Below are 17,097 nucleotides of genomic sequence, written 5' to 3'. Positions count from 1 at the left end.
GGGGGCGGAGGTGGAAGGGGGAGATGCAGGAGCGGGGGCAGAGGTGGAAGGGGGAGGTGCAGTCTGGCTAAGGCCAAGCATGCTTCTGAAGCATGACAGTAACAGCCACACTTATAGTTGGGCCCGGAGTGAAAGGCCCAGAGCAACAGGGCCGTGGGGCTCCCTCAGGTGTGCTCACCCCCAGAGAACCCTGACACCAGGGAAGTGCCGTGCATACCCGCCCAGGGCTGCAGACAGACGCACCACGGCTCCATCAGACCATGGCCTTTATTCTCTGGAATAGAAACAGCCTGCAGCCCAAAAATGACCACGGCCAGCAAAGCACATTCTTTGAAAAGCAAAAACAAAACAAAAAATAAGTATTTGGCTCCATAAGTTCCCATCCTAAGAAACAACTCTGAATGGTACCCAAGCTTCGTACAAAGCCTGGTGCTGGGCGTCCTCTGGGGGCTACGGCCCCAAGATGTCACCCAACACACCAGCCGAGCGCAAGGACGTTAGGTGCTTTTGAAAAACAGTATGAAATGGCACACAAGGCATTTTAAGACACTGGAGTTTGCTTCCTATGGACTTTTCTTTAAAAAAAAAAATATAATAACTTAGTTTGCATTTTACAACATTTCCCATCAGTCAGGGAGTCCTTGGCCAGGACCTTGCGGCGTGTGCCTCCATGGCTTGAGCACCAGGGAGCCCCCGATCCGAGCACCCACTGTGGCAGCGGTGGACTCGCCCACAGTCACTCTGTACCCATCTCGCAGGGGTTCAGGCCCCTCTCCTTGGCATCCCTGTACATCCTTTGGAAGTCCTTGAAGCGCGGGGCACAGCCGAGGCGGGCCTCCCCAAAGTGCATGTGGCCGGTGAAGAGAAACTCACCACGCCCAGGCCTCACACCACACTCCAGCAGCGTGGCAACTCGCCCCCGCCAGCCACCGCCCTCTGGGGCGGGCCGGAAGACCCTGCTCTTCTGCCGGTAGAGCCGGCTCACGTGCAGGTGGATGGTGGACTCCTGTTGCTCTGGTGCGTGGGTGACGTTCTGGATGGAGCCTCGGACGACTACGGAGGCAAGGAGATGGGGGTCAGTGGGGTCACCGGGGCACCTGTGCCAGGGCTGACCCTGAATTCTGCATTCCAGAAATCCCATTAAAAAGAACAATTCACGCGCATGAGGCCCTCTAGGGGTTGTCTCTGACTGTATCAGGGATAAAGATATTTTTCTACAGCCACATAAGCGGGGAAAAACAGAAGACAGAAACCACATCGTGCATCAGGTTTTCAAGTTAGAACAAGACAAGTAACCACGGTTAATCCACAAGATCTGCGGCAGCTCTGTATCAAGATAGGACAGACACGGTGGAGCTCCGAGGGGAGGAGGTGATGGGAAGGAGCTGGCAGAGCAGGCCCACACCCAGGACCCTGCCCAGCCCCCAAGCCTCGTTCTGCAGGAGCTGGGGGCGCTCAGAGCCGGCTCCAGTTGGGCTGGCTTCTTGTCCAGCACCAGCATCCAGCATCCAGGAGACTGCTTCCATCCCCCGCCTGAGAGTATTTGTGCCAATTTCACAAGCAGGCAGCTGAGTCCCTGACCTCAGCCCCAGGCCCCCCAGATGCCCTGGACCCCCAGGGCCAGGAACTCCTGCTATCGTATCCACAGGGGACCCAGGAAACAGGGCTCTGAGGTGAGGCTGGCTTCCCTGTTTGGAGGCAAATGCTCAGTGACCACCGTAAGTAGGATTCCTGACCCTCTCCCTGCCTTACGGGCAGGTCCCCCCCTGGGGTAGACAGACGTCACTCTACTGCACAGAAGGAAAAGCGTCTTCCTGTTACTACGATCGGTGGCAGTGTCCTCAGCAGTCTCCTCCCCAAGCTTAGCGCCAGCACGGGAAGGTCCTCCCAGGTCCACGTGGGGCTCCCAGCACGTGGCGGGAGCATGAGGGCACTTACCAAAGTCGCTGGTGCAGACCGCCAACAGCACTTCTGCGTCACTGCAAGGGCAGCATGGGGCTGTGGGGATAGAACAGGGTCAGGAGTAGGGTCTGCAGGACAAAGGCCCCCGAGGGTCAGGAGTAGGGTCTGCAGGACAAAGGCCCCCGAGGGTCAGGAGTAGGGTCTGCAGGACAAAGGCCCCCGAGGGTCAGGAGTAGGGTCTGCAGGACAAAGGCCCCGTCCATGCTCGCCAGGCCCTGTAAGAGCTCGGACCTCGGGGAGCAGAGAGCCCAACCTCAGCCACATGGGTGAGGGGCTGGCCAGTCCAGGGGATACCCCAAACTCCAGATGTGGCTGTGAAGGGCGTGTATCCTGAGGGAGAGAGCTGGCCTTGGTGCTTGTCCCCACTTAGCCTGTCAGTGCAGCAAGCACTGGGCCCGCGTGTAAACAGCTCTCCCATGCCTGTCACCCATGGGAAACCAACCTGAGCTGGTCTGAAGTGCATCCCCTACACCAGCCCAGCTGAGAGTCGCCTTCATTCCAGCCTCCACACCTGCTCCCCAAAATGTTGTGACCACCCACTCACACATCTCCCGCTCCCCAGGCCCCCGTTGTGCTGCCCCCGTGTGCTGTCCAGGGTCAGGGCACTGCCTAGAAGGACCACCAAGGCTGGTGAAGGTGCCTATGAGCATGGAGGGACGCACCTGCCTGCAGAAGCTGTGGGACCCTTAATACCAAGGAGCCACGGGCCTCAGCACAGCCCCTCCCCCAGACCCCGCCTGGCCCTCAGACCATGTCACTGCCTGCAAACACCATCCATGGCAAGCCTAGTTCACAGGAGCCCCAACCCCCCACAGCCCGGGTGCGGCTGGCTTCCTCCAGCCAAGCCAGGCCTCACCCCATGAACTTCTGCCCCAGCCCAGCCCTCACCCCGCACTTCACCCTCACTTCCTCAGATGGGGTGAAGTTCCAGAAAGACTGTGGGGGGGCAGAGCCTCTGGCCCTGGCAACTCTCCCCCTAGACCACAGCACCACTCCCGACCCAGCACTGGATTTGGGAGAACACAACATTTGGCCCTCACTGCACCTTTCAAGGCCTCTGACTCTCGGATGTGGAGTCCCTAGGGTTTGGCACAAATTCTCCCAGCTCAGGGAAAGGTTAGGTATGAGGTCTTGCTGGAACAAGACCTTTCACTTTCTCAAGGCCCCAGAACATCCATGGCTTTGGCACTTGCTGGGCCTGGACAAAGCTAACCCTGTCCACACACTGACCAGTCACCCTCACAAAACCTGACCTGGGCGAGCAGTCGGGGCAGGGCCAGGCACCAAGGAGTAGGAGCTCAGAGAGGTCTTCCGGGGCCCAGGGCACGAAGCCAACAGGGTCTGTGCCACCCGGGGCAGCACAGGATCTCTGTGGACCCGGGGGGTGGACATGGGTTTCCGAGCACTGCTTCCGTCATCCTGCTCTGGGCAGGGGTGGATGTTTGCGCCCCAGGCCAGCTCAGGAGGTCCTGACTCACTGGCCCTCCCACCACCTACTGCTTCTGTCAGATTATCGGGAACCAGAAGCTGCAAGACAAGCACAGGCTGTTGGATGCGTCCCATCCGGCCCATCCAGGAGGACTGGGCACCCACCCAGCTCCAAAAGACTGCTGCCCACCTGTGGCATTTAGGTTCCATGTGAAGTCCCCCAGCCCCGAGGCCTTTCTTCAAAAAGAGGGTGGTCCACTGGGGGTTCCCTCCCCTGCTCACCCATCGGGGACCTGCTGCCTCCACTGGGCCTGACAGACCACACAGGTTGGGAGTGACGAGGCAGGGGCATGCAGCGCTGCAGAGGGCAGGGGTCTCCAGTTCCACTTCGAGGCAGCATTTTACTTTAGCCCCTATGGCAAGGAGCATGTAGCAGAGGTGAGACCTCCCATGCTAGCCGGCACTCCCTAGCGCCCAAGGGGTCAGAGGCCCCACCCTGGGCACCCCTGCCAGTGGGAGAAAGTGGGTCAGCAGTCAGTCCCATGGTGGCCACAGTCCGCCTGCAGGGACCCCTCCTGGAGCACTTCCCCAGGAGGGAAGAGCCACAGCAGGGTCCCTGGGGGCCAGGCCACGCAGTGCTCCAAGTGAGGGTGGGCAGGAGGCACGGGTCCACACAAGCTTCCACCCCAAAAGCTCTCCAGAAGCACATCTCAGCTTCTGAGCTGGCTGAGACAGGCCACAAAGGCGGCAGAGGGGCAGAGAGAGGCCCAGGCCACACCCTGTGTTCAGATCCCTGGCCTGGTGGTGCACAGTTCGCCAAGTCCAAGAGCTTCGCCCCGTCCATGGACATAGGTGCTGGGACCTCGGCTGATGGCTAAGGAGAAAGGTGGCAAGGAGCCCGTCCTCTGCACCCACCCTGCTCACACCCCATGGCACCGCATGTGTGGGGGTGCCGAAGACCCGAGAGGAGGGCAGTCAGCAGCCCGCAGAACCTCCAGCCAGAAGCCTCAGTGAGCCAATCACCACCACAGCTGAGCTAATAAAGTGCCACCCTGGAGACTCCCCTCGTAGTTCTGAGTTTTACAAAGCACAGGTCACCTTCTTGGAAAATCCAGTCTGTGGACGCCAAGAGAAGCAATCTGGAAACAATTACTAATCGGAGTTGGGCTCATAAAGGCTCTGGAATGCGCTGGTTTCGGACACATCGAATCTCGTTTCCTTGCAGGGGAAGATGAGGAGGGGACAGCCAATAGCCAGTTGGGATTATGGTTCTTGGAGAGGGGGTGGCTGAGGTATGGACACCTTACAGGAGGAGTACCCCAGAATGCGCATACGACGAACCGAAGAAGGAAAACCCAGGCTCAGGGAGACCAGAGGGGGCTGCTGCAGGTGAGGAGTCAGGTGCAGGCGGGGAGGAAGGTGGGGGAGGGCGGCACCCTTCGTGTCAGGCCCTCGGCAGGGAGAGGTCCACAGACGGCCGCATACTGTTCTGCGGGACTGCCTGGGTAAGGGCGACCAGGTGCACACATGCAATTTCCAAAGGGAAAGCCGTGCATGAGGACACCCACCAGGGCCTTCATGGCAGCCGGTGACACGTGAAAGGGGTCACAGCCGGAAGGGGGTGGTTCTGGAGCCTCCTCGGCCTGTCACCACAGCCAGCGGCAGGCTGGTGTCACCCCAAGGTGGCCCCATGGGGCCCTGGCCCAGGTTGGCTGGCTGCCCCCAGGTCCCATCTTTTGTGCACTGGCCGCTCTCACCAGCCTCCCCTCCCTCCCTCTTCCTGGTGAGGACGCAGGTGGAGGCCACGCCCTTCTAGCCCAAAAGGCCAGAGATGGGCAAGATGAGAAATAATTATCCTGTAATTACCGTGGCCAGAGAAGCCAGGCAGGAAACAAAGTGATCCATAGAAAAAAATTCAGTTCTCTCTCCTTTTCTGTCTCCAGGACATAATGAGGTTTCTTTCACTTTTTCTGAACTTTGCTACTCATTCCCCACAGCCCATTCCAGCCCATCAGAGCCACCCCCAAATGCTGAGCCGGAAAGGCTCCCCAGTGGAGAGCTCTGTACCCACCCGGCCCACCCCGTGGGCATCACTCACCCCCTAGCGCATCAGACAGAGCAGGTTTTAACAGGGGAGGAGCAATGAAGCCCGTCGGAAAGTGTGGGAGCCAGACTGCCCTCACCATCACAAGGCTCCCCACCAGCGATGAGAGTAACTTTTATGCGTTCACAGCCAGCACCCGCCCCTCTAGCTATGGGTCTAGAATGCCACCGTCTTCCCAACTCATCTGTTCCAAGAAGCCTGCTCCGGGTAGGCATCGCACGGAGCTCACACCCCAGACAGTGGATGCAGCCAAGCCGGTGAGCCTCTGCTATTCAGCTCCCCAAGAAGTAAAAGAACAGACTGGAATCAGAAGCCCACCAGGGCTGCCCCAGGCAAACCAAGGAGAAGGTCTGACTTTGCCCCCCAGAACCAGACAGAGCAACCCCCAGCCATCCTTCACTGGCCAGTGCCACACACGCCCAACCCCACTGGACAATGGGGGCTCCTGGTGGTGTCCGTTTTCCCAAGTATGCTGGGACACCGGGGAGGATGGCCCCCAGACTGCCCGGCTGGGTCCGACTGTGAGACCTCAGCACATGTTCCAGGCGTGGCCCCAGAGCTTCATCCATTAGTTGCCTGGATCTGGCCACTTGCCCACCTTTTGTGTCCTGCCAGATTTTTTCAGCACCAGTGGAGAACCACATTACTCAGGTACCCTGGTGAGGCCCACAGAGAAGGAGAAGGGCATGAGGCAGGGTGGGGGGAAGCCACCTGCTTGTGTGCTGGCTAGACCCTGAGTCCCCCAGCCCGCAGGCCGGGGTCACCCCCCAGCACCCATCCCGTTCTGTGCCTGGAGGAGCGGTCGCCTCTATATCAGAGCTTCTCGGTTCATACCAGGAAGCTGATCATTCAGCTCAAGTGCACACTAGGTGACCACACTCAGCACAAACACTCCCAAGCGGAAACGTCCAGGGCCGCGAGGCTCCCACACACATCACTCATCCAGGCGGGAGCCTCTCTTGATTCTCAAGTCAGCACAAACTAGAACCTGTGACTCATCAGGGAGGGAGAAGACCTGTCTAGCTCCCCAGCAGGCAGGATCACTGGCTGCCTGGCCCAAGGGCATGTGCGCACCTGCACACCACAGGTGCCAGGGCTCCCGCCTCACTGAAGTCTCCTGCAGCTTGGGTCAGGGTCAGAGCAGGAGGGAGCTGGGAGCCACGCGCTACCACCAGAGAGCCTGCCTGGCCCGGCGGACGTCACTGCTGCCAGATGGCTGGTGCTGACATTCCACATTACGTACCCATTCCTCTGGCATTAAGGGCTTAGGGGCCCATCCCCTGATGAAAAGCAAGCACCCTAGGGAGGAGGGACGCAATAGCTGCCCCTCATCTCCCTCAGGGCGTTAACAAGTTCCTAACATCTCCTCCCCTCGCCAGCTATCACTAGTCAGAAACACCGAATTCAGGAATTGGGTTTTTTCCCATTTTGTTTTTATTGTGAATTTATTTCTCGGTCCCCCGGAGTGAGGCTGGGGTCCCCTCCCCCAGTTCTCCCACCCACCCTATAGCTGGTGATCAAGATAAAGCCTGGTGTGGTTAAAATTTCAGTCAGGTCCTGAGATTCACAGCAGCTTTCACCATCCCCTTCCTGAGCAGGAGCCCTAGCTGAGCCTCTGGCACAGGGAAGGGGGAAGCAGCAGGGACCTACCTGTGCAGTCAGGCACTTGGAGGGGCAGTGGGGTCCTAGCTGGACAGTCAGGTACTTGGAGGGGGAGGGGGGACCTACCTGGGCAGTCAGGCACTTGGAGGGGGAGGGGGGACCTACCTGGGCAGTCAGGCACTTGGAGGGGCAGCGGGGTCCTACCTGGGCAGTCAGGCACTTGGAGGGGCAGCGGGGTCCTACCTGGGCAGTCAGGCACTTGAGGGGCAGCAGGGTCCTACCTGGGCAGTCAGGCACTTGGAGGGGCAGCGGGGTCCTACCTGGGCAGTCAGGCACTTGAGGGGCAGCAGGGTCCTACCTGGGCAGTCAGGCACCTGGAGGGGGAGGGGGGTCCTACATGGGCAGTCAGGCACTTGGAGGGGCAGCGGGGTCCTACCTGGGCAGTCAGGCACTTGAGGGGCAGCAGGGTCCTACCTGGGCAGTCAGACACCTGGAGGGGGAGGGGGGTCCTACATGGGCAGTCAGGCACTTGGAGGGGCAGCGGGGTCCTACCTGGGCAGTCAGGCACCTGGAGGGGGGGGTCCTACATGGGTAGTCAGGCATCTGGAGGGGGAGGGGAGTCCTACCTGGGCAGTGAGACACTTGGAGGGGGAAGGGGGTCCTACCTGGGCAGTCAGACACCTGGAGGGGGAGGGGGGGGTCCTACCTGGGCAGTCAGGCACTTGGAGGGGCAGCGGGGGTCCTACCTGGGCAGTCAGGCACTTGGAGGGGGAGGTGGGTCCTACACGGGCAGTCTGGCACTTGGAGGGGGAGGGAGGTCCTACACGGGCAGTCAGGCACTTGGAGGGGGAGGGGGGTCCTACACGGGCAGTCAGGCACTTGGGAGGGGGAGGTGGGTCCTACATGGGCAGTCAGGCACTTGGAGGGACAGCGGGGTCCTACCTGGGCAGTCAGGCACTTGGAGGGGCAGCGGGGTCCTACCTGGGCACTCAGGCACCTGGGGGGGGGGGCCTACCTGGGCAGTCAGACACCTGGAGGGGGAGGGGGGGTCCTACCTGGGCAGTCAGGCACCTGGAGGGGCAGCGGGGGTCCTACCTGGGCAGTCAGACACTTGGAGGGGGAGGGCGGTCCTACATGGGCGGTCAGGAACTTGGAGGGGCAGCAGGGTCCTACCGGGGCAGTCAGGCACTTGGAGGGGGAGGGGGCACCTACCTGGGCAGTCAGGCACTTGGAGTTGGGGGGGGGTCCTACCTGGGCAGTCAGACACTTGGAGTTGGGGGGGGTCCTACCTGAGCATTCAGGCGCTTGGAGTGGGGGAGGGTCCTACTTGGGCAGTCAGGCACTTGGAGGGGCAGCAGGGTTGGTCCTACCTGGGCAGTCAGGCAGTTGGAATGGCAGGGTAGGGTCCTACCTGTGCAGTCAGGCTCTTGAAGGGGGAGGGGAGTCCTACCTGGGCAGTCAGGCTCTTGGAGGCGGAGGGCGGTCCTACATGGGCAGTCAGGCACTTGGAGGGGGAGGGGAGTCCTACCTGGGCAGTCAGGCACTTGGAGGGGCAGCAGGGTTGGTCTTACCTGGGCAGTCAGGCAGTTGGAATGGCAGGGTAGGGTCCTACCTGTGCAGTCAGGCTCTTGGAGGGGGAGGGGAGTCCTACCTGGGCAGTCAGGCACTTGGAGGGGGAGGGGGGTCCTACCTGGGCAGTCAGGCCATTGGAGTGGGGGAGGGATCCTACCTGGGCATTCAGGGACTTGGGGGGGGTCCTACATGGGCAGTCAGGCACTTGGAGGGGGAGGGGAGTCCTACCTGGGCAGTTAGGCACTTGGAGGGGGAGGGGGGTCCTACCTGGGCAGTCAGGCACTTGGAGGGGGAGGGGGTTCTACCTGGAGGAAAGTCTTCATTTCAAAACCTAGCAGATCTTTTTTTCCCCAATCAAATCTTTTATTTACTAAAATGTGGAGATTATACTATTCTTGGGGATGGCCTACCCCTCAAACCAGGCGTTTCTGCCTTAGCTGACACTTGTTGGAACTGCCCTGTGCACTGTGGGGTATTAGCAGCATCCCTGCCTGGCCGGCACCACCCAATGCCATGGCACCCCCACCTGACCATCATCTGGACTAGCTGCTCTCCTGGGGAATGGCCTTCTTGGAACCTGCTCACACCTCCCCCCTGCTGGAAGGCATCTTGCTACCAACCAGCTTTGGAATTGATTCGAATGGTGTCCCTACACACTTCGATCCCGGGAGATCATCTATGCCTTGGAGCAAGGGCGAGACGCTTGGCCTGGGTGCCTCTAAAAGACAGGGACCTGTCAAGCTCTATTTCTGGACAGAAGGGAGTTTAAAGGGATTCTGTATCCCTTCTGAACACATTTGCTTTTTCATAGGAAAGTTCCAGTGTCCCTTAACAGTAAAAGATAAGGACTTTTGCCCCTGGGCAGTCAGGCAGTTGGGGGATGGGGGGTTGGGCAGGGCAGAAGGGGCGAGACCCAGGCCACATTAGAACTCTGGAGGTGACTCATTTCTTCTTGGTCTCTGCCTCTGGAACTTTTCGGAGACCGACACTACCTTCCACACAGGGCCCTGCAAAGCTGTCTGCTTGCCTCAAAAGAAAAAATGAAGGGCAATCTAAAGCCAACTCACAATCTCTCCGTGCACACACACACACCCTTGGCTGCTGGGAGCCTCCCTCCAGAACTCTGCCCTAGGAGGGCCCTGCCATGGAGGGGGCTCCTCGAGGGCCAGCTTCACGGGACCCCCAGGTGAGTTCCTGCCCTGCTGGTTCCTCTACCCACAGCCTCTCCTGGCTGGTGTCTCCACTCCACATGGGGTTCTCCTTAGAACACCCACCCACAAAATGCCTCTAGAACCGGGGACCAGCCCCACTACTCAGGTCACCAAGACTCTGCACTACTCTGGAGTGTGAATCAGTCTTGGCTCCCACCCAAAACTCACCATGTCAGAGGCTTGATGTCAAAAACACTCCGCTAATCCATATGTCAGGAGAAATGCCAGGGGCACACATCGCCAGTTACGGCCCCAACGGCGGCACACAGAACACAAGCTCGTCAGGGAGCTAGGACCGTGGTCCATCCGACCTGTGACCATTCTCTGGGCACACTTGTTCCCTTTGCTCAGACACAGTTCCTGAGAACTAATGGGACACCACACGTCCAATACCCGCCACACCCAGGGGGCCGTCTGCTGGTACCACCATGCCTGTGGGTGCCCATGAGGCTACCCAGGAGCCCCCACCCCTGCTGCCCTTCCCACCACCAGGGCACGCCACCCACCTGACAGAGCATGGAGGTCCGACCCCGCGTGCCGGCTGGTCAGCTCGTACTGGAAGCCCGTGGTCCTCCTGCTGATGTCCTGCTGGGGCGCAGCCTCCACGAAAAGGCCACCGTGCTCGAAGCCAAAGCAGCGCACCTGGCCAGGCCCACGGTCCCCGTCCCGTACCAGCAGCTTCAGTTCTCCAGTTCTTTCCAAATAAATATTGGCCCCTGAGGAGTCCCTGAGGGGCTTGATGCACAGAGTCAGGTGTCGAGAGGGCGGGAAGGTGTTGGGCCGAACGTTGACGATGAGAGCCCCAGTCGGGTACATCCACTCCACGGAGCCCGCAGAGCAGCGCAGATACACCTGCTCCACCTCCTTCCTGTGGGCCTCGTGCGTCAGCCCGCTGCAGAGGGGGCATGCATCAGCCAGGGCCCGTCACCCCACATGTGCCCCCCACTCACGTGCTGGCCTTTGCCGGCCTAGGTGCCCAAGCAGCCCCTCCCCCACATGTAGGCTGCTGCTGCCCCTGCCCTGCCGCATGGGCCATTTCCAGGGAGGGGCAGCCACATGGTCCCGCACCCGGTCCCCTCCAGCAGGCCTGCCCCAGAGGGTCACGGTGAGACAGGCCGCGATGTGCATAGGCAAAGTGTGTCTCAGACCCTCTCAACACCTCAACACGTGCATCTGCTGGCCTTCAAGGGGCACTGGGAGCCCGTGTTCTTGAGGGTCCCTGCATCATGGAGGCAATGGGTGCCGTGGAGGCAAGGACCACAGAAGGGTAGATCTTCTGGAACATGATCAAGGACACACCCACAGGACCCTACCACCAACCCAAGTTCCAGGTGACCTACTGAGGGCCGGGGATGATGGCAGATTCCCTCTGAGTGTGAAAACAAGGAGCAGATTCACTTGGTCCAGAGAGTAGCTTTTAAACCAATTAGGAATGTAAGCAATTTGGGGGGTTGGAGACTGTGGGTGAGTTTTGTCTCTAGCACCTTCCAGATAGGCATGTTTGTGTTTTCCTTAAAGTGATGACTTGATGGCTTTTTCATTTGCAAACCTTGGGGCGCCTGCGTGGCTCCCTGGGTTGTTGAGTCTGCCCTCAGCTCAGGTCATGATCTTGGGGTCCTGGGATGGAGCTGCCGCCCATTCCCCTGCTCTAAGATTGTATTTATTTATTTGAGAGAGAGAGAGTGAGTGAGTGAGAGAGTGGGAGAGAGCACAAGCAGGGGGAGCCACAGAGGGAGCAGGAAAAGCAGACTCCCCGCTGAGCAGGGAGCCCGATGCAGAGCAGGGAGCCCGACACGGGGCTCGAGCCCAGGACCCCGGGATCATGACCTGAGCCAAAGGCAGACACTTAACTGATTGAGCCACCCAGGTGCCCTCAAATAAATAAAATTTAAAAAGAAACCCTGAAGACCCTGCATTGCCAATTGTATTTTTAAAAATAAACTCAAACAAATATCATCAAAGCAAGATACAAAAGTAAGGTAAAGGTCCTCCACAGGGAGAGACGCGATGGGGGATGCGTGGAGAAGCCATAAGGAGAGAGACAACAAACAGCAAGTAGACAGTTCATCTCCCCAAGGAGAAGTTGCAGAGTGCCAAGTTAATCTCACTCCTGATAAACATTAAACAGGAAAAAATGAAGTGTGCGACACTCTTGGTGAAACAGGTCTGGAGTATAGTCATTACGTTATGTTTTCAAGAAATTGAAACCATCAAAAATGTTAAAGTTTCCCCTACCCTAAATTTTAATGTGAATGTCAGCTTGTGCTAATGGTTACGTCACAGCCACCAAGCAGCCTTGGAACTCAACCAGTGACTTCAACCAAGTGTTTTATTACACGAAATTTGGTTCTGATCAGATCTCAGACAGGTTCACCCACATTCTTAGCATTTTTATGTGTAATAAACAATGCTGTATTCAGTGCTCTGGCCTGAGTGAGTTACCAGAAACCCTTTCTACAGAGGAGAAAACACGTAACATATGGTTTGCATTTACTGTTAGTGACTCATGCTCTGGGCTCCAAAAAACCTCACTTTTCATATGACGGCCAGCTGCAGGCTGGGGCTGCACAGTCATCCTGCAGACCACATCAGAGGGAGGTGTCAAGGAGGTGACCCCCCCCTCCTAACCCTGCTCCCCGCCCCTACCAGGCCCTGGGTCACTAGCAGCCAGCTCAGCCTCAGACGCCTACCAGGGCCGCACACGCAAAACAGACTTACAAATTACAGTCAAATAAAACTCATATAAGCTCATCTGACACATATGTGTGGACGAGCATAATTACAGTGCTGTGTGAAAAAATTAGACTAAATGGTGAGTGGTTGACACAGATGACTATGATCAGCTGTGCTCTGATGCAGCCAAAACAAACTTTATCATATCAAACCTCCTCTCCTGTCTCCAGCCTCAAGGGGCAGCTGGACACTTGCCCCATGGCCAGACACCAACCCTCAAAGCTCTCTCCCATAAAACTACCCTGTCCAAGTCTTCACTTCCCTCTCTGTGTGGGGAGGGATTCTTTCCAGATTTCCCTCCTCCTTGAGCCCTGGGGCTCAAGGGAAAGGAAAGCCCATACCAGAGCTTTGGGTCCCTCTCACTGTCACCTAATCCAATCCAATGGGGGGTCCACCCCCCACCCACATCTTGGGCAGGGACAGAGGGAACACTTGTGGGGACAGGTGGCCAACCCATGGCTCCCCAGGGAGAGGTGGACCTGAGTCTGGGGGCTGGACTACTGTCCCCAGCCTGCACATATCACCCGGACATCTTGTGCAGTACACCTGGCTCCATTTATTCATAAGTCACTCTACTAAAAGAGGGCCGGGAACAACGTGAAGGTAGACATAGAAGAAATAAGGCACCCCGTTACTTCATCCTTTACCTAACGTCTTCACTGGCCCCCAGAGAAGGGTCTACACCCACCCCAGGGTCCACAGCCAGCATGCAGCTCTGCTCTGCCTCTCCCCTAATGCTCTCCTAAAGCATTGAGGCCACCGAGAGTCCAACCAGGCACTCAACACGGGTGTTCACATAAAGGTCAGTAGCATGTGCTACGCAAGACATCGACTCAGTCCAGGAGACCCACCAGTCTCTCAGCCTGGGACCCCACTAGATCTTTAATGAAGTCACGGGCTCACAGTCTGTCTAGTTCTTACCAGAAAATCTGGCCAAATCTCTCACCTCTAAGTTTCCAGCATAACAGCAAACCTGAATACACTTCTGTTGATGCAAAATTGCTGCAGGTGCAAAATGTGCCACATCTGTGACATCATTGATGGTGGCGTTTGTGATCTTCACAAAGCATGCAAGCAACATGCTTACCAGACAAAAATAAAATATGGTGGCTGATCTTCACATAGCATGCAAGCAACATGCTTACCAGACAAAAATAAAATAACTGGTTTCAGATTGGATGAAGCCAAAGAGTACAGAAAAAACCGTGGTTCTAGTCAGACTTAGGGAGCTGAGAACACTGATTGCTCTTGGGATTATTTAAACTGGGTTCATGCATTGTTCCAAAAAAAAGGAGTCTGCAGGTGTCACTCCCCAGGTGGACACACCTAAGGAGCACCTTCATGGAAAGGACAGCAAATTCCAAATTGATATGGGACCTTCTGAAGTGGTCAGTGTGGTGGAGCAAGGCCCACACCACTCACACTCACAGCCTGCCTCACCTGAGGCACCAGAAGAAAATGATCGTCTCTTGTTTACTAAAGTCAGGAAGAGGGTTCAGATCAAGGGAGAAAACAAAAGGCTATGATAACATTTCCCCACCTAGCAGGAGAACTAGCCCAGGTGTGATGGACCCAAACACCCTGCCGATAATAGTGGGAAAGTTCATGGTCCATCTTTACAACCACAGCCTAATAAAGATCAGGGTGCTGTCCTGCCCCTGCACACGGGATGGGGATTGTAAAACCTCCTGCTTCATTGCTTGGAAAACACCCAGAAACGAATTTCAGCCTGTCAAATGTGAGTAGCCAGTGTCATAAAGAACAACTCCCTTCCTATCAGGGGATCAGAATCCACCCATCGTATCGGGACTCGCACCACCCTGCGCTGTCTTTAGAACAGCTCATAAAAAGTCATAAATGTTCTGGGGGCCATCAGGCAAATCAGCACACCCAGGTTCCCACAGCAAGGATCTATCAGCTGATCTGCGAGGCATATTGATAACTGGGGCAGCAATTATAATGCAAGGGGGGCTTATGTCCCAGGAATGTGGCCTGGCCCTGTCTTCTCTCCAGATCCGACTGTGGCAGCCCCTGCAGCCACCCTCTGCCTTTGGGCTGAGTGCAGGACAGCTGGAGGGAGTCCAAGACCAGGGGTATGTTAGCAATGATGGAGACAGAGGGCGGCAGGCAAGTGTCCCTGCTTCTCCAGGTAGATAAGAGGATGCAGACACCTGCTTGATCCAGGAGCTGGTTGGCCTTCTGACCAGCTCTCACTCACAGACCCCTCTGAACCCCAGGAGAGGCATCCCCTTCCAGGCATATAGTCCTCTGAGAGCCTGAAAGGGTGTCAGCTCCTCTGGAAACTCAGGATCCCAGTGTGGGACTGGGTTTGTTTCTGATCTGCTGGAGAAGGACACCCTAGACCTCAGTTTGGGGTGCACTGATTCATCCAGCAGAAGCTGCAAAACAGGGAGTTTAATTACCAGCGTAGGGGGAAAGGGCAGCCCCAGAAGAGTGTGTCAGAGTCAGAGGCTCCCAGCCAGCTCTGTGCTGGCGCCAGCATTCTCCAGGCCAACCCTCCCCCAGAGCTCCAAGCTCATGGCCCCAACCTCAGCTCCTCCATCCCTGCTCTGGTGTGTACAGGGAGAGTTTGTGCGGCAGGGGAGAAGGCCACCACGGGCCCAACCTCTGGAGCCCAGGACCCTGGCTCTAGGAGGGGTGGAAAGAAGTGGGGGGCAGGGTAACTGCCAGTGTCCACGGAGAGAACTGGATCTGTAAGTACCCAAGATGACCAGCGGCTGCCCTGCTGACGCAGAGCCCAGCACACTGGCACAACCCCCAACCTTCTTGGAAAAACTGTCTTCACTCAAAATAACCCCGTGATACCCCCCAGCATGAGGTGTGAGCCCGCGGGAGCCTTCCCATCAGACGTCAAGGCCAAGGGGCTTGGGTGGAGACCCTGTTCCATCGAATACCCGGACACTGAGACCCGCGGGCAGCCCCAGCCCACAGTTTCAGAGAAGGAGATGCGCATCTCCCTCTGCAAACTCCTTCACCCGCACAAAACCCGATTTTCCAACTGCGAGCTGCCTGCTGCGGGGCCGAGGGCGCCCTTGGCGGATGGCGGTTTCTCACCCCGAGTAGCTGTGCCCTCAGGCGCCCCGCCCGCGCACACTTGTGACTTGCAATCCTTTCTGCTTGTCACACTTCAGTTTAAAAAAAAAGTCCTCGGCTGCCACAGCGGAGGGGCGTGGGGGGGGGGGGGTCGCCGAGCCCAGCGCGCGCGCTGCCAAGGGCGGCCTGACCTTCATCGGGTCCCGGGCGGGGACGGGGCGGTGTTCGGCGGGCCCCTCACTCGGCCCGCGCACAGGTGTCCGCCCACGGGTCTCCGCAAGCACAGGCGTGGCCCCCGCCGCGGTCCGCGCCAGGGCCCGGCTCTGTCCACCGAAGCCCTAGGCTCCCTCCTTGATGATCCGCCGGCCCTTCCCGCTCGGCCCCGAGCGCAGGCCCGGCTCCTCCCGCCCGGGGCGCGCAAGTCCTCGCCGCGGGCAGAGCCAGGAAGGGCCGGAGGACCGACCCCCGCCCGCCTCCAATGCGAGGTCGGCGCGGGACGAGTGGGATGCCGGGTCGGGGCTGACCGCGCCGCGCGGCGGGTGCACCTCCCCCTGGGCGTCCCCCCGGCCAGGGCACCCGGACGCCGCGGGCTCTTTTGTTCTAGACCCGGGGGCGGGGGCGACCGGGACAGAACTCAGCCTGGAGAGCGGGCCCCCGAGTCCCCTCCCGGGGCTGCGCCCCCGCACGGTCGGCGGGCCCGGGAGGGGAGAGCACACGAAGGGAGGGCAGTAGACTCAAGGGCCGGGGTCGCGCCGCGCGGACTCACCTCCCCTTCCAGCTGCACAGGTCGCTCGAGTATTGCGCGCCCGCGCCGCCCAGCAGCGCGGCCAGCAGCAGCAGCAGCAGCGGCGGCGGCGGCGGCGGGCCGGGGCCCGGGGCGGGGGGCCGCGGCCACAGCTGCCCCGCGCGCCCCCTGGCCGCCCGCGCCGCGCCCCGCATGCTCCGGCTTGGCCGCCGACCCCGCGTCCGCGCCCACCGAGCAGACCCTCCACCCCGCGCGGCCGGGCGGGCGGGCGGGGCTCCAAGTCCAGGCGAGTCACGTCGTGCGCCCCCCGCGCACCCGGCGCGGCCGCCCGCCCATCCCGGCCGCAGCCGGGGCCACCCGAGCCGCTGGAGCCGCGGGAGCTGCGCGAAGAGCTCCGCACCCCGCCGCCGCCACCCGAGCCTCTGAAGTAGGCGAGTCCACGGTCCGGGTCCCGGCTCAGCTGGGGGGCGGGCCCGGCCGGCCGCTCCGCCCCCGCCCCGCGCGCCGGAACTCCGCCCTGAGTGCGCGCTCGGAGCTCCGCGCCCTGCGTGCCCTGGCCGCGGGTCGGGGGGCGGCTCCGCGGACGGGAAGAGGCAGCTCGAGGGACCGGGGTCGGAGAGAGACTCCCCAGCAGGAGAAGGACGGGACAGCAGCACGTCCCGACCGGTACGATGCAGGACGGGGAA

General features: G+C 59.3%; 1 protein-coding gene across 1 annotated transcript; it reads right to left on the bottom strand.

Moving 5' to 3' along the window:
- Positions 1-252: 252 nt before the first annotated feature.
- METRNL (meteorin like, glial cell differentiation regulator) lies at positions 253-16,846 on the bottom strand. The gene is made up of 4 exons (XM_027567491.2): positions 16,433-16,846; positions 10,386-10,771; positions 1,939-1,998; positions 253-1,053 (listed from the first exon to the last, which is right to left on the bottom strand). Exons 1-4 carry the CDS (start codon positions 16,603-16,605, stop codon positions 737-739), a joined length of 936 nt encoding a protein of 311 aa, XP_027423292.1. The 5' UTR covers positions 16,606-16,846; the 3' UTR covers positions 253-736.
- Between the last annotated feature and the right edge of the window lie 251 nt (positions 16,847-17,097).

Source organism: Zalophus californianus, chromosome 16 (genome assembly GCF_009762305.2).
Source record: "Zalophus californianus isolate mZalCal1 chromosome 16, mZalCal1.pri.v2, whole genome shotgun sequence".
NCBI lineage: Eukaryota > Metazoa > Chordata > Mammalia > Carnivora > Otariidae > Zalophus > Zalophus californianus.
The sequence above is the reverse complement of the archived record's forward strand: the minus strand, read 5'-3'. Positions and strand labels throughout refer to the sequence as shown.

Bases quoted from the DNA above. Each gene is read 5' to 3' on its own strand.
- METRNL (XM_027567491.2), bottom strand. From the start codon at position 16,605: ATGCGGGGCGCGGCGCGGGCGGCCAGGGGGCGCGCGGGGCAGCTGTGG. The intron at 10,772-16,432 runs GTGAGTCCGCGC...CCCCCTCTGCAG, and splicing joins CTGTGCAGCTGGAAGGGGAG to CGGGCTGACGCACGAGGCCC. The intron at 1,054-1,938 runs GTAAGTGCCCTC...TTGCCTCCGTAG, and splicing joins GGTCTGCACCAGCGACTTTG to TCGTCCGAGGCTCCATCCAG.